Source organism: Grammomys surdaster, unplaced genomic scaffold, assembly GCF_004785775.1.
Source record: "Grammomys surdaster isolate TR1022 unplaced genomic scaffold, NIH_TR_1.0 66, whole genome shotgun sequence".
NCBI classification, from domain to species: Eukaryota; Metazoa; Chordata; class Mammalia; order Rodentia; family Muridae; genus Grammomys; species Grammomys surdaster.
In genome coordinates, this window is record NW_021604568.1 from 15,682,788 (window position 1) to 15,699,234 (window position 16,447).

The following is a 16,447-nucleotide window of genomic DNA, read 5'->3' on the forward strand; positions in this document are numbered from 1 at the left end:
CTCAGTATAGCAGTCAGTGTGGTAAGCTCAGTATAGCAGTCAGTGTGAGCCACGGTCGAATTATCTTTAGATCCGGAGCTCCACCCTGTGCTCTCTGCCAATCCACAAAACTTCACTTCGTTCACCCACTTTCATGTGTATGTAGTGTCCATGGTGTGTATGTGCATGTTCACACGTGTGTGGGCATGAGTGTGTTCATGGGGTATGTATACTGTGTATGTGTATGTTCACATGTGTGTGGTTCACATGTGTGTGGGCATGAGCAAGTTCATGGGGGGTACACACTGTGTACACATGTGTTCACATGTATGTGGACATGAGGGTATTCATCTGGGATGCACATTGTATATGTACATGTTCACATGTATACTGGCATAAGTGTGTTCATGGGGTGCACACTGTGTATATGTGTGTTCACATGTATGTGGACATGAGCACGTTCATGGGGGATGTACACAGTGTATGTGTGTGGGCACAAGCATGTTTATGTGGGGTGCACAGAGTATATGTGCGTGTTCACATGTGTGTGGGCATGAGTGTGTTTGTGGGAGATGTACACTGTGTATGTGCATACTCACATGTGTGTGGTCATGAGTGTGTTCATGGAGAGTACACACTGTGTATGTGCATGTTCACATGTGTGTGGTTCACATGTGTGTGTTCATTGGGGGTACACACTATGTATGTGCATGTTCACATCTGTGTGGTTCACATGTGTGTGGGCATGAGTGTGTGAAAGATGTACACTATGTATATGCATACTCACATGTGTTTGGTCATTAGTGTGTTCATAGAGGGTGCACACTGTGTATATGCATGTTCACATGTGTGTGGTTCCCATGTGTGGTGTGGTCATGAGTGTGTTCATGGGGGTGCATACTGTGTATATGCATGTTCACATGTGTGTGGGCATGAGTGTTTTCATGGGAGATGTACACTATGTATGTGTGTGTTCACATGTGTGTGGTTCACATGTGTGTTCATGGGGGTGCACACTGTGTATGTGCTTGTTCACATGTGTGTGATCATGAGCATGTTCGTGGGAGATGTACACTGTGTATGTGCACGTTCACATGTGTGTGGTTATGAGTGTGTTCATGGAGGTGCACACTGTGTATGTGCGTGTTCACATGTATGTGGTCATGAGTGTGTTCATGGGAGATGTACACTGTGTATGTTCAAGCCTGGAGCTGTCATCAGTCACATTCTGCAAACATTCTCTGCTTTCTTTGTTGAAGCGGGGTCTCTCACTGAACCTCAAGTTTGCTGATTTCTGATGAGCCAAGCTCTCCAGCTTGTCCTGGAGACCCCCGTCTCTGCTTTCCGAGTGCTGGAATGACAGGTGGCTGCCATTCTCATCTGGGTTTTATGTGGGTTCTGGGGACCCAACCTCTGACCCCCATACTTGCTTGTAGTGTGCTGTCCACTGAGCTATCCCCCCGATGGTTTCTGTTTGACATCAAACATATTACAACTGGTCCTGCTCATGGTTTAGCCTTGAAATTTACTGCTCTATCTGAATAGATTCCTCTATCCCCTTCCCTCATCTCCTTTAGGCCTTTTTCTTCAGATGTTGGGACATTTCAGGAGAACTATCCGGATGCCCCGTTGTAAGTGGCACATAAACTAGGTAGTGGTACATGCTGGCACCACTTGTAATCACAGCACTTCAGAAGCTGAGGCAAATGCCTCATATTTGAAGCCATCCTGGGCTACACAGAGAGGCCCTGCCTCTAAAATTTGCATATATGCACGAACACACGAACCTGTGCACACACATACACACACCAACACATCTCCCTAGCATGTATCTCCATCTGAGAGATAAGACGTTCACCATATCGATCATGATCAATCTCCCCTTCACAGGGGTTCCACAAGCCTGGGAGATGTGTTTTACTTTTGCTGATGACTGACTACATTCTCCCAAAGGGAGAGAGGAACTGAAGGGATGGAAGGGAAAGAGAGAAGAGGAGAGAAGAGGGGTGGTCAGAGGGGAGGAAGGTAGGAAACTCACATCAGGAGTTCAGGTGTGAGGAAGTTTCTAAAGAGAGATGGAAGACAAGTTAAAGCCAGCTGAGTGCTGGCCATACAATAGGTGGTCAATAAATATCAGTTGAATAAATAACCCCAACCTGGAGGGCACAGGCCAAGTTTGCAATGGAGAGGGTTCAAAGGTCAAAGAAGAACCTCACGTGTGGCAGAAAGAAGGCGGGGCTGTCAGCACCGTAGAGCCTACCTCACTCTGCAGGGCATGTGCTTTTTTGGCCCAGGCCATCTTCAGATCCTCGGGCAGTGCGGTGAACTCATGGCACTGTGTCCGGTAGTCGTGGTCACTGGCCAGGGCCTGGGCCTTCCTGGCATGGACCAGGTGCACCATATCCATGGGCAGGCGGTACTGAGCTCGGCTGCTGGCCGCCTCCTTCCTGTACTGATTCTCACTCTGCAGCTGGCCCATCCGCTGGCAGTGCCGTAGCCGTGGGTCGTCACTCACACTCTGAACCCCAATGAGCTGTCCTCGTTCCTTCACAAACTCGTGCCTATAGAGAAACTGGAAGGGACGGCTGGCTGAGCAGGTGCCAGCGCACGCATGCCCACCTCAGAGCAGCATGGACCCAATGTGTGCCCACTCGTGTGTGTGACGTCACCACGGCCTTGTAGGGAAGGGGATCACGTCTTCTTGTTCTAAGTAGCGAGAACTACCTCAGGCAGTTTGCCTGAAGCATGCCCCTCCCCCCCCCAGGGCTGAAGGATGAAAGCATTATACCTCCCTTCGTATCTCATTAAAATCAGATTCTCATAATTTTGGGAAGCTCCCCGCTCCCCTTGTGTGTCCTGTGGCCAGCAGGAGTTTTATCAAATAGGGTAAGAAAGAATCTTGTATTTCATCCACTCATATCTGGAGAATCCTTAGATGCCCCAAAACAGGATCTGCCCACTTGAAATCCGTGTTTTCTGTGATTTGTTTGCGGGGAAAGAGAAAGTCACCTTCATGTCCCAAAGCTGTGGGTTCTGAAGAGAGGTGACAGAGAGCCAAGGGGAGGCATTCACCATCTCTTATCTTGCCCTTATTCTGGGTGCTGCTGCGAACAGGCAACTCTCAGGTGACTGCTGCCCGCCATTTGCAGTTAGACCAGAGTGGCCAGCTCCTTCTCCTAGAGACCATTGCACACACTTAGCCTGTGATTGGCCCTACCTCCTTTTGTGGAAGGACCTCATTCAGAGCTAATATATTCTGCAGGTGATGCCTTGTCTCACGTGGTTATAGATTTCCTTTAACTCAGGAAAAATCGGCCTCACACATTGTTTTACATGAAGTTAACAGAGATGAGGCGAGACAGAGGTCAGGGGATTCCACTCACGTCACTGGCTATGTCTCCGGAGGCCCTCGCAGCCTGGAAGGGGAGAGCGTCTATCGTCAGCTTGTAGCCTTGAGCACGAAGATTATGCCAAGACTCCTTGTATTTTGCCTAAAGTGGGAACACGGAATCGATTAGCAAAGGGGACATGCCTTCTCATTGCGGCACGGTGTCCTAGAAGCTATTTGTGAGTAGCAAATGCTTTCGGTCTCACAGAGCAAACTCTCATTAGCGCATGCCCTGTGGCAGGTTCTGAGCATATATGTATATATAACACTCGTATGGATTTTACATGGGCGTCTACAATGAGTGCTTTTTAGAAACTTCAGCAAAGAGTGGGGAAGCGGCTGTCAGATCATTTGTGACACACAACACGGGTCGCTTCAGAGCATGGTTGAACTTCAGCCAGGGAAAGGCTTACCTCGCTCAGGTTGGCTGCGTTGGTTTTGGCTCGGGTGAATTCAGGCAGACCGAGGGTTGCTGTGTATTGGTGTCGCACATCCTCGCCAGCCGCTTTATAGAGACGCTGAACCCAAATTAACAATGAGTAAACAAACAGACGAGCAAACAAATGAATAAATAGTGAGGCGATACACACAAATTAAAAATTAATTAACTGACCAATTAATAATAAATAGATGAACAAACAAACAAATAGTGAGACATTACACACAAATTAAAAATTAATTAACTAATTAATTAATCATAGATAAATAAATGGTGAGAAGACAGTGGGCCCATGCTTGTATCTGGGAAGGCTTCCCCGGACACAGCTTCAGCCTGGGTTGAGGGACATTTCTTTCAGTACAGTCAGACTGTCTGACTAAACTGGAAGGCCTGTGTAAGGAGCTGCTTTCCTAAACATGGAGGAAGACAAACAAGGGGCTAGTGTCCTGATATTCATTCCCCTGATACAGCAGAAGGTGACCTGGGACACCTAATGGAAACCCTGCTTGTGGAAAGAGGTAGCCCTGGTCTGCACCCTTTCTTGATGCCTTGGGATCCCTTCTGAGAGGAAGCTGAGACAGAGCCACCCTGGAGGGCTGGTCCTTGTGATCAGAAATGGGTCAGTGTATGCCAGCTTCTGTAGGGTCAGAGGCTATCCTAAAACAGCCCCTCCACAGCACATGGTTTAGAAAGGCAGGGAGGGGCGAGGAAGAATTTTAAATCTATGGCATCTCTGTGCAAAATGCTGAACTCTGTCTCTTTTGGGTCCTTATCTTCAGCTGCCACTTCCAACTTCTTGGGTTGGATGTGGAGGTGAATGAGGGAAATAGCCAGCTCCCCACATAGCTTCTGAGAGCTAGCATCGGGAGAATCTTAAGAATAAACATGATGTGATGATATTAAGTGTCTGCCTGGCTGACATGAGAGTCCCAGCAAGGAGAAGAGCTAGGAGGGCAGGAGAAATAATTTTGGCAGAGGAGACCCGTTCCCCTCCTTTTCTTTCTTATTGGGAATAGCAAATGTTGGGGTGTATAGATCTAGGAGATAGTAGTGACTGAGGTTAAGGTGAAAAATTCTAGACAGATGCCATGCAAGACCTGCCTTTGGATAACCACATGTCATCCACAAATGAACATTACATTGGTCACAGGCTGGCTATGTTCAAACAAGTCAGCTGAGAGCCTTGTCCACGACTCTATAGGTCCAGCCACCGTAGGGTGTGCCTGAAGCTGAGATTCCAACCTGCCCCTGGTCTACAGGAACCAGACTAAAGTCTAAAGCAGATACCTAACTGGCCCTCCTGTCCCCTCAGAGATGTTTAGGCTCTGGACGAAATGTTCTGTTCTTTCCAAATCCCCCATAAATACAAATGACTTTCCCTTCCCCAGGTCACCAAAATCCACACATCTTTTGTCTTTTCTTTTACAATCTAGCCATCCTTGAATAGCATTGGAGATTTCACCTCATTGGTGATCTGGTTGCTGAACTTGGCATGCAGAAGGTTGGGAGTATCTGTCACAGTCGTGTACTTGAACGACCCAGGATGCTGACGGTATTTACTCTGAGAAAGGAAAGAGATAGCTTGGTAAGGGAGGAAACGGTGCTGTAAATCCTAATTAGTGTGTGTGTGTGTGTGTGTATGTGTCTGTGTCTATGTGTGTGTCTGTGTGTGTGTCTGTGTGTGTCTGTGTCTGTGTCTGTGTGTGTGTCTGTGTGTGTGTGTCTCTGTGTGTGTCTGTGTGTGTATCTGTGTCTGTGTGTGTGTGTCTGTGTGTGTATATGAGCTCGCATGCACACATTCATGCCTGTGCAAATGCATGCACATGTGTGTGTCTCTATGTGTACATGCATGTAGATGCCAGAAGATGATTTGAGGTATTGTTCCCTCTGGAACACTATAAATATCTTCTTTTTGAGATAAGTCCCTCACAGGACCTTGAACTTGCTGACTAGACAGCCTGGTGGCCAGAGACCCCTGGAATCCTCCTGCCTCTGCATGTCTCCACATTGGAATCAGAAGAGTGTGCCACCACACCCAAGTGAGCCTCCTTCTGCCCAGGCTGCCGGCCATCCCTCTAGAATCCAGTAGGCCACCTCCCTCTGCAGGCGAGCTGGACCAGCTACACTTGAAGTCTGCACCTGAGGATATGGATGTCCACAGCATCTAGGACACATGACACACTGTGCGCCTTCAAAACCACACTCATGTGTGGTGACATGTTTGCAATCCCAGTACTGGAGAGGCAGACAGGCAGATCCCTGGGGTTCTCGGGCCAGCCTGTCTAGACTATGTATAGAGTTTTGGGTCATGGAAAGACCCTGTCTCACAAAGCAAGAAGGATGGTTCCTGAAGAACAAAGTCTAGGTCCCATGTACATACCCACACAAATGTACACACAAACACACACACACAAACACACACACACCACATCTGCCTGCACCAGGACTCAGAAAGGCATTGGCTTTATGGGTTCTTTGAAGATTCACATGGGGCCCTAAAGGAGCTTTGATGCAGAGACTGTCCTTGGAATGCAGAGCCCAGGGCCCCTGAACTCGCACAGAACACTGTCCACCTGCCTTAGCTTGCAGGATGGCGCTAAACATCCGTTTCTCTATTCCCACCACCATCCCCGTCCTTGAGTCCACCGTAAGCGCCATGAGGTGAGTAAGGCTCCCCATGCATTTAGAGAGCTTAGTGTTCTGAGTCTGTTTACTTTTTTTTTTTTTTACCAACTAATCAGAGAGCACATAGCTGCCATCTCAAACACAGCTGTCAGAGAAACATTGGGCTTAAGTCAGTGCCAATCCTTATAAAAGCCAGACCGAGGTGCTCTGTATAACCCCATGTGACTAATTTAGAAGCTGGGGATCAGGAAGGGCAGGTAACTAGGCTGAGGTCACAAAGCAGATGAGAGCCGACTGAGAATTTCAATGCCTCATTTGTTGGTTTTCAAAGCCTTCCTGCTTTCCACTGTACCACAGGGCTGCCCTTCAAAGGACCTAGGAAAAGTGCAACTTACGGGCTCATGAGTCAGCCAACTTGATATTCTTGTATGTGTGTTGGTGTGTATATGCATGTGTGCGTGCAGTGTGTATGTATGCATGTGCATGCATGTGTGTGTACAGTGTGTGTAGCATGTGTATCTGTGTCTATAAAGTGTACATATGCATATTCATGCATGTGTATGCACAGTATGTATATGCACATGCATGTTTGTGTACAGTGTATACAATGTGTGTGCACGGCACCCATGTGTGTGCAGTATTATGTATGTATGCATGTGAATGCATGTGTGTGTACGGTATGTGTATAGTATGTGTCTGTGTATATGCACTGTATGTTTGCATCTACATACATGTATGTGTACAGTGTGTTATGTGCATGCATTCATGTGTGTGTAGTATGTGTGTGTGTTTATTATGAATGCCAGACATCAGCATTAGGTATCTTCCTCTATCACTACTCACTTTGTTCAAGAAAGGGTCTCTTTTAACCTGGGACTCACTGACTCATTGGCCAGTAAGCTACAGGAATCCTCCTGCCTCCCTTTGCCCAGAACTGGGATTACAGATGAACACAGTGGTGCCTGGCTGTGTAAGTGGGTGCTGGGGAGCTCAACTTTGACCCTCACTTTACTCATTTAACCTCATCTCCTGAGCCATCTCCCCAGTCCCCACCGAGCTTTCTTAGGTGGAGTCCAGTCTGAACGAAAACGTCAGTAAGAACAAATACTCAAGGCAAAAGGTGACAGCTTAACTCCAGCTGCCTGATCAGTGGGACACACATCCACTGGGGCATCTACTGTGGACATCCCAGTAGCACTGTCACTCTCTGGAGTCCCATGTTACCTCGCTGATGAGCTCAGAGGCTTTCTTCCTTCCTTCAATCTCCAGCGCTCCAGGAATGACACAGGGAATACCACGCATGAAGTTCAAGTCCGAGCGGTACAGATTCTATGGGGAATATATAAATGTCAGAAGAGCCAAACTCTGAACAGAGAAGCAAGGGAAGCCAGGGTCTCCGGACACCATATGGAAGCACACGGCTAGGTCTCCAGGCAGTCTGGGTCTGTCTGTACAGATGTGGCACCACTCAACAATGCTGCTCGTGTTTCTCGGTAAAGGCTTATGGGGGAAAAACGTGAGTCAGAAGGAAGTCACTCGGCTGTCACTTCTCTGTGAGTGGCTGTGACAGCGATGCCGAATGGAGTTTTGTTTTAATGTGATCTATCAAAACCTAAAAGCTGGAGAGGACCACGGCTAGGAAATCGGGTGTCTTGGGGCAAACGTGCGAAAGGTTTAACCAGGCTTTCAAACAAAAGCCAGCAGCAGTGGGTGGTATTAATTAATCATGGGTAAAGGAAGAACTAATGAATGAATCCAAAATAAGCTGGCAAAGACCCGTTCGGGTCTGCACCTCTGTGGGCAAGTGTATTTCAAACACTAACCCTGAGTGATCCAGAATGACAGTAAAGAGTCCCCACGCTTGCTCCCCTCAGCCAGCAAAGCACCCGGTTGTGCAGTCCTCTGACTGTTACCACAGTACCAGACAGGGCATGTTTCAGGGCTCTGCGTAAGTGACAAATGCCCTACAATGAGCGTGGCAGCTCCCTCATCCCTACAGCGGCACTCGGGTTCCTGACAGCACCGCCGGGCCTGACTGTCTAGCCTCAATCCGTGCTTCCCCCATAAAACATTAAGAAGGTTTTCCACCCAACCTGAGGCCAGGAACAAATCCTGAAAACCCACAAACCCATGTGGCATCTCACCCCATCCCGCACACACAGTTGACCTGATTTAGACTACTGAGTTCCCTTCTGTGAGTCTTCTACAATTCCTCTGAACAGTGAGAACTATTAACGCAGGGATATTGGGTGGTGGAGGAGATTAGATGAGGTATTTTCCAAATGCAATGCTTTGAATTCAACAGGGACTCTCAGGGAACGGTGGCTGTTCTCACTGGAGTGCTGTAACTGTGTGGTAGGGCAGTGTGGGAGCTCTTGGGCTAGATAGAGAAGAGTTTAGGATGCCTGAACTAAGGAAGATGCAAAGAGGCACAAGGAACTTGAGGCAGTGGCCTTGTGATCTGAGCTGCCAGGAGAAGGGTCCTGAGGGAGAGGTCCGGGCACTTTACCTCACTCTGTAACTTGTGAGCTTTCTTGGCACAGCTCAGCCTCAGGTCTTCTGCCAAGGATGTGTGTTGGGGGAGCGGATGTCTGTAGTCCTGGTTGCTGGCCAGGGTCTGAGCCTTCTTGGCGTGCACCAAGGTTACCATATCCAGCGGCAGATGGAAGCGAGCCTTTGAGTGTTCAAAGCCTTTCTTATAATTCACCTAGAGGGGCAGGCAGATCGGCAGCCGTCATTTCAAAGCTACTGTTTGCACAGGGTCATCAGGGAGTGCAACTACAACACAACCGTCCCATCAGCCGGAGACACTGATGCAGGCCCATGGTGCCCTCTTGTAGACACAGACCTAACAAGCATGCTTGAGTCTGGCTCATGACTTCACAACTCTTGGCCCTGGAAGTCACTGGCCTGGGTACAGGGGCCAAGGCTCCCTGACTAAGGGGAATATAAAGGGACATATTCAATGCCAGGAAACCCCTTGATCAATTTCCTAGGTCACCCCGTTGCACATTGTCAAAAAGGCTCATGAGATACATCCAATATATCCCCCCAATATCCACTCAAGTTCAGGGGTTCTCGAGTCATGGCAAAGAGCTAATGTTGTCCAACATTAGATGGATTTCTAGTCAATCTGACAGCCAGCAGGAGGAGAGGGCTGTCTGAAAATTGAGTCCTGAGAAGAGATTCTCATTCCCAAGCCCAACATATATCTTGAAAACTGAGGGAGGAACCCATTTCAGACTCACTAGCCCCGAGAGGAGCTGTGTAAAGCTGGTGGTTCTCACCGGGAGCCTCCTCAGAAATAGGGTGCAGGCTCACTACCTTTTCCTTTTGCCAACTGCCCTCTGACACTCAACCCAAGCACGTGGCCTAAACCTCCCACTCTCACCTCATGAATCAGGCTCTCACCCTCAACAAGGCCAGCTGGCATCTAATCCCATGTTCAGAGGTCAGCCACCCAAGACAAGAAGCAAGGATGGAATCAGGAAGAGTGAGGAAGAGAAAATGGCATAGAACAGATGAAGGTGTGGGGCAGGAGAGGGGGGAGAGGGAGAGAGGGAGGGAGGAAGCAAGGAAGGAGGGGGAGGGGAGAAGAAAGGGGGAGGGGACTGGGAGAGGGAGAGAGGGAGGGGAGGAGGAAGGGAAGAGGGAGGAAAAAGGAGAGGAAGGGGGGAGAGGGAGGGGAAGGGGAAAAGAGTAGGGGGAGGGGAGGGGAAAGGAAGGGGGAGAGGGAGAGTATGCACTGCCTCTTTCCAGCTGACTCTGGACAAGGGACTGAGCCATTCACTCGACCTCAGTAAGCCATCGGAGATCCTAGTTAAACGAGATAATACATAGGCTAGACCCCTGTAACATGTTGGGCACAGCTTTTGCCCCTGACATTAGCCCCTCACACATGTGCAAGGACGTTGTTTGTACACCCCGGTACCAGAGTCCACAAGATCATATTAATTGTCAAGGGTGATAGCAAATCAGGTGCCTATACATATGTAAGCACAAATAAGAATAAAGTGTGTGTGTGTGTGTGTGTGTGTGCACACGCGCACGTGTGTGTGTATGTGTAAGCACATACCCCATCTATCTATATATGATTGTTACTGAGCAACTTCAATTGGCTATAGCCTCCAGGAATCCAGTCTAGCATCTAACAAGCATTCTAGAACTTTCATGTAAATCTTTTCCCATTTCTGAACATGTGTGGTAATTCACTCTGTGGCCTACAAAAATAAAGTCTCTCTTCAGGCCAAACACATCTCACAGACCACCTAGATCCAAACCAAAGAATGCCCGGTCCAGAACGGAACTAGGAGGTCCACACATCCAAGCACATGTTAAGGAGGAAGAAGCTAAAAAACCCTGAAGGAGATTTCATAACTCTGCCCAGCAAGTCAGGAGCAGCAGCATCACCCACTTCCCAGAGGCTGGGAGACCTGGGCTGGCTATTCCAGGAGCATCGTCAGGTGGGCCCTCCTCAGCTCCTGCCTCTTCTCTTACTTACATCACTCTGCAGCGAGGTCGCATGTACTGAATGTGCAAGGCTGAGGTCATCTTCCAAGCTCCGGGAGCCGAGCATCTGGCCTTTCATTCTCTCAAATGCTTCTTTGTATTTGTACTAAAGGGAGAAAGAGAGCGGGAGAGAGTAACAGCTCGGGGACAAGGGACACAGAATGGAAGAGGTGGGTATTGGGCGAAAATGTTTTGTTCTTTTGACAGTAACTGGGTGAGTTAAAAGGGAGCGCGCAGGAGTTGTCGAAAAGTCTATTCTTTCATATGCAAGACTCCCAATGACTAAAGGGCTCCAATTTGAAATGGCGTAAGCGTTAGCGCGCTTGGGCAGCCCGGGCTGGGAGACGGTGCGGGCATCGTTAGTGGGCTCCTCACAGGCTGGCTTTATGAAATCTCTTGGCGGAGGGTGCATTTCATCTGCCCGGGTTCCGTGTTTACAGTCCGGCATTTGGCTTTGTGCCCCTGGCTAGGAAATTTTTTGTGTAAGATGCACGCTTTCTCACTGATCATTATCCGATTGCCCTAACACAGTCGGTTTGGACGGGAGAGGACGTGAAACCCGCAGGCAAAAGAAGGCAAGAGTTAGAGGCAAAAGAACTGGAACAGGTTTGGATTAAACGTTGCCACAGAACTGGATGCTCACGTCACTTATAACCTCACTGGACGCCTTTGCTGCCTGGAACGGAAGGGCATCCAGCCGTAGCTTGTAACCTCCATCTCGAAGCCGGCTCCAAGACTCCTTGTAGCGGGTCTGGCAGGGAGAAAGGCACACGTCTGATAGGCTCCCACATTCTGCTTTCCCCCCACAGGGATCTGGTTCAGTAGGTCTCCCTGTCCCACCTACAGCTCCATCTGGGGTTAGAAATCACTGAGCCTTAGAATGGATTGTATCCTAGAGTGAGTTCCTGCCTCCCATCCACCCTTGGCTGGTGAAGCCACAGAGGGAATGGGTTCAAAACAAGGGCTTAGATCTGACAGACCTAGCTAGAGCTTGCTGAACAGCAAGGTCAAGAAGGAGACCTGAGGCCTAAGGCTGTGCTTGGATAGCTCCTTATTCAAGATAGAGATTAGCCGAATGCCACTACCAATGACTAGGCATGACTGGAGAGGGGCTCTTAGAGAAACTGCAGAGGGAAGAGCTGAGGTCCCCAAATGTGTCCTTGGCACAACGAGCAGCTACATCTAGTTTTATTAAGGTGTGTCTGTATTTCAGCTCCTCTGCGTGGAGGCCTTGATACTAAGGGAGATATTTTTCCTCATGCATCCTCCCTAGTGAGCTCACATCTTGCACAGAACACTTACAGAGTCTAGTGCAAACACAAGTGTGGGTCCCCCCCTCCGTTCCCAGCAATCATAAACCCCAATATCATGATGCCCAGGAAAGCACTCCATCCCCTCCTTTCTCTGAGCCTACTGTCCCATCATAGTACAAGCACAGGGCACCATGACACCCATGAAGGCAGGCATCCTGCCCTCCCTCCCCTCAACCTGGATCCCCTTGGGAAGTTTTACCTCGCTGATGTTCATGGCATTCAGCTTGGCCAGCAGGACTTCAGGCAAGTCGGCAGTCTGCGTGTAATGGTGCTTCATGTTCTCTCCTTGCTCCCTGTACAGTCTCTGTGGGTGCAGAGAGGTCTTTGCATTATACCCAGAGACATCCCCATGCAGCCAGCAGCCATGCTGTGCTCCCAGAGTCAGAGGGCCTGCAGCTGCTATGTCACTGTGGAGAGCTGATGAAGGCACCCTGCCTCCACCCAGATCTCTCACTGCTGTCACAGTGAAATTCATGTCTCTGTCTCCTTAGCTTTACATTCTACCTCAGAGCATGACAGGTGGAAACCTTCCCCATCACCAAGGCTACACGTAAGTTCTGCTGGGACAAGTGTTACCTGGAGAAAGTGAGGTCTGGCCACCCTTGACAATTCACCTCAAACTATCCGAAAGGGACAGGGGATCTAGAAGGCATATAGACAATGACCTTCTGCACGGGTGTCACAAGCCTACCTATACCTTCCATCGGTCCCCACCTTTAGGATTCCTGACCTAATAAATATTCTCCTTGCAAGTTCGGGTTTTCTTTACCCAGAACTCCCAGAGAGCTTCGGGCAGTTTCCAAGTTTGCTTAATGACATACAGAGTTGGCACAGCCACCTAAGAAACTTTGAAAATGATGTGTTTCCATCCCAGTGCCTATCGGACATGTCCAGGGTTCTGCATATCACAGCAGTGCCCCCTAGAGTTGGTGAGGATAAGGACACAGCAAGTGTTTCTTTCTCCTCAAAAAATTCTTGTCCAACTATGTTTCTCAGAATTCAATTCCATTCTGACGAGCAGGTAAACAAAAAATCAGTTCCTAAGTCCAAAAGTCTGGGAAGCAGACTGTCTCACAGCCTGGAGAGTACCCAGGCCCTTTTGGGATGCCCGTAGACAAAGATACAACCAGAATTTCTTATAAAGCCATACAGAGAATTTTGAAAGTTGGATCCCAGGGTTCGTCAATATTTTTGTGTGTCAGACATTGAATATTTTAAGATATTTCAAAGCCAAGCCTGCCTTACACACAGATCTGTGGACCTCACTCAGTAGTAGTAGCCTGTTAATTCCCGTGCTTAAAGGAGTTCTTATAAGACCTCAATGTTATATTTAATCTCTAGTGAACTGAGCATGGGGTCAAATCTTGGTTTCCGGTAATATACAGAATATGGTAAGTGGCTTAAAAGTCAGGCTCATATCCGCAAATCAGCCTCAAATCATTTTTGAAAGTGTGGGGAAATGAGAAGACAGTGTCTGTCTGCCCTCGGATCCCAAAGAGCCCCGAGCCTCGTTCCAATTAACCAGAATCTTACTCCAAGTTCTAGCTCCGAAAACAACATTTTTGAACAAAAGGAGGAGGAGGGAAGGGGGCCTCGTGACCACAAATCTGCAAGCTCTGCAGAGGCAAGGAGGGAGAGCATCCAAGGAGACAGTGGGATGCCGAGCCCCACTTGGCACATGAGTACGGGAACGCCCCGTTTGCATCCTAATGAGGAAGGAACCCCACCAAGGGGAGCATCATGAAAGACAAGGGTCCCTTCATCCTCAGGACGACAGAAGGAGCAGACCCAAGATCCCCTCTGCTTCAATCATACCACTGAAAGAGAGCACACTCTTGGAGTCATCATGTACATTATCACTTACATCCACTGCTTGGGTATAACTAATCCTGGCCTGGACCATCTCCGGAGTGTCTTTAATACTGGTAAACTTCAAAGCATCTGGATGCTGACGGTACTTCTTCTGTTGAGCAGGAAAAGATCAAAGCTGTGAATTTTGTGCCGCTCTTTCATGCCATTTGAAAGGGGAAAAAAATCACAGGTTGCTTGAGATTAGAGTGAATTTGTGAACATAATTATTATTCGGCCTCCTCCATCTTTATTTCTTAGGTACCTTCAGGTTAATATTTGTTTCAATTTAAGAATAACCTTGTGTCAATTAACATTAAAGTATTGCTACCCGGTGCAAAGACAACATCTCAAAATTAGATTACACCAGTAAAATACTGTAGGGTATACACTTCCAAAGCAGTCCTTTCGAGAGGCTTCAAATGCTGTGTCGTGGGTGTTTACGTCTTAGTTTGGCAAGAAAGTGCATTCCTGGTTACATTTATCGATTGAAGCTTTCTGTTTTCCTTCCCCCAAAGGACCTGGCAGGCATTATCACAGCCCAAACCCTGCATTTAACATGCAGGATATATTCACTGTTGACTATGTTTTATTTAGCATATGTGCTAATTCTCAAAGACATTACAGTAAGGAAAAGGATCCCATTACCACCAAAAGGAGCATTCATAACATTTGAAAGACACAGAATGTGTGCACTAAGCAAAACAAAAAGCAACAGAAAATATAAATGCCGGCTGGCAAAGGTCTAGATAACTCCATTTGAAGAACTCTGAATATCATGGTCAAGTTCATTCCATGTTCTTTTAATCAAAGCACATTCTTCAGAGCCTGAAATATTATAATCTTAATGGTACAATGGAGTTTATTTTCCCCAGAAACATATTTCTAAACACCTGCTCATTGGTCTGCTTGGGTTTGTGTATACTGTACTAGGCTGTCTTAGGTGCAACTAAACCCAGCCAGCCACCCGGGGTTTTGCAAATGAAGCTTTACTATAAGGTAGCCACACTCATTCACTGACATATTCTCCAGAAACATTCTCAGTGAGCCGTGATGGAGATTATGCAATAAGCAAAGCTAAAAACATTTACTACCTGGGGCTAAGCAGAATAGTTGTCATGACTACTGTGTCACACCTCAGATGTGTGTGTGTGTATGTGCGCTTGCATGTATGTTTGTATCTGTTTCTGTGTTTATATGTGAATGCATGTATACATGTATTGCGTATATGTGGAAGAACACATGTACACATGTGTGTGCATGTGTGAATTCAATCACACATGCTTGAATGAATGTATACATGTATGTGTGCATGTGTGTGTGAATGCATGTGTGCATGTCTGTGGATGAGTGAATACATGTATAAGTGGATGGATACACGTGTGTGCACATGTGTGAATATATGTGTACATGTATGTGCGAAGGTATGTTTCCATGTGTGAATGAATGTATCTGTGTATGTGTGCATATGTGTGAACGCATGTATACAAGTGTACATGCATGTGGAAATGCATGTATACATTGCATGCATGTATTTGTGAACTCACATATCCATGAGCATATGCATAAATATGTGTGTGGCTGTGTTCATATTCATTTGTGGCCCTTTCCACGGTGTCTAGTAGTCTCTCTGAAAGCTAATGTACCCAATTTGACAGGAACCTAAAAATATCCGATAGTTGTATACATCTTGCCTAATATAATGTTTGATAGCTGGTCTGAAGCAAAGATGTTAAGAAAATAAGCAAATTTCTTGAGAAAGTCTGCCAAAATGAGGATTCTTATGACAAAGCCAAACTACTATGGAGTAAATGATTCCCCTGGGAGTCCTTGGTGCCAGACTTAGACACAGAAAGAAATCATCTGGACGTCTGAATTGAAAATGAGCAGGTGGGGATGAAGCTTCTCCTTTATGAGAGGGCCCAGTGCTAAGAGTTTGGGATGATTACACCTTGACTGTAAATGTTTGTTCCCACAGTTTTGTATGTTTATGCTGCTGAAAGGCCCTTTCTCTAATTAAACAGGAAAAAAAAAACAGACCAACTGAGACCCACTGATATCCCAGGGTTCTCTGAGTCTTAAGTGACAAAGAAGGTTTCTGAAAATTAGGTCAGTGCATAAAGGCAAGTTTAGCAGTTCTGTCTAACATGTGAGGAGACTAGGCTGCAGCCCCTGCAACTCTGGGCAAGGGCACTACAAAACCAACATGGCTGCCGTTCTACACTGAAACAACATCTGAGGAGCCTTGCTGTCAAAACTAAAGTCTTCAAGGGCTATTCAAACTTAGGGTTCCTCCCTGTCCAGAAAGTTCCAGAAAGACCGATCTACTCTAAAGGCAGTAGAACG

General features: G+C 47.5%; 1 protein-coding gene across 1 annotated transcript in view; it reads right to left on the reverse strand.

The window, feature by feature from the left end:
* Positions 1–16,447, reverse strand: part of Nrap (nebulin related anchoring protein) — a 79,238-nt gene that overhangs the window by 13,639 nt on the left and 49,152 nt on the right. The window contains exons 24-33 of the mRNA XM_028773468.1: positions 14,118–14,216; positions 12,453–12,557; positions 11,584–11,691; positions 10,933–11,046; positions 8,941–9,138; positions 7,656–7,760; positions 5,269–5,367; positions 3,781–3,885; positions 3,363–3,470; positions 2,240–2,551 (exon numbers count right to left, since the gene is read on the reverse strand). Of these exons, the coding sequence (XP_028629301.1) occupies positions 2,240–2,551; positions 3,363–3,470; positions 3,781–3,885; positions 5,269–5,367; positions 7,656–7,760; positions 8,941–9,138; positions 10,933–11,046; positions 11,584–11,691; positions 12,453–12,557; positions 14,118–14,216 (1,353 nt within the window). The remainder of the gene's footprint in view (positions 1–2,239; positions 2,552–3,362; positions 3,471–3,780; positions 3,886–5,268; positions 5,368–7,655; positions 7,761–8,940; positions 9,139–10,932; positions 11,047–11,583; positions 11,692–12,452; positions 12,558–14,117; positions 14,217–16,447) is intronic.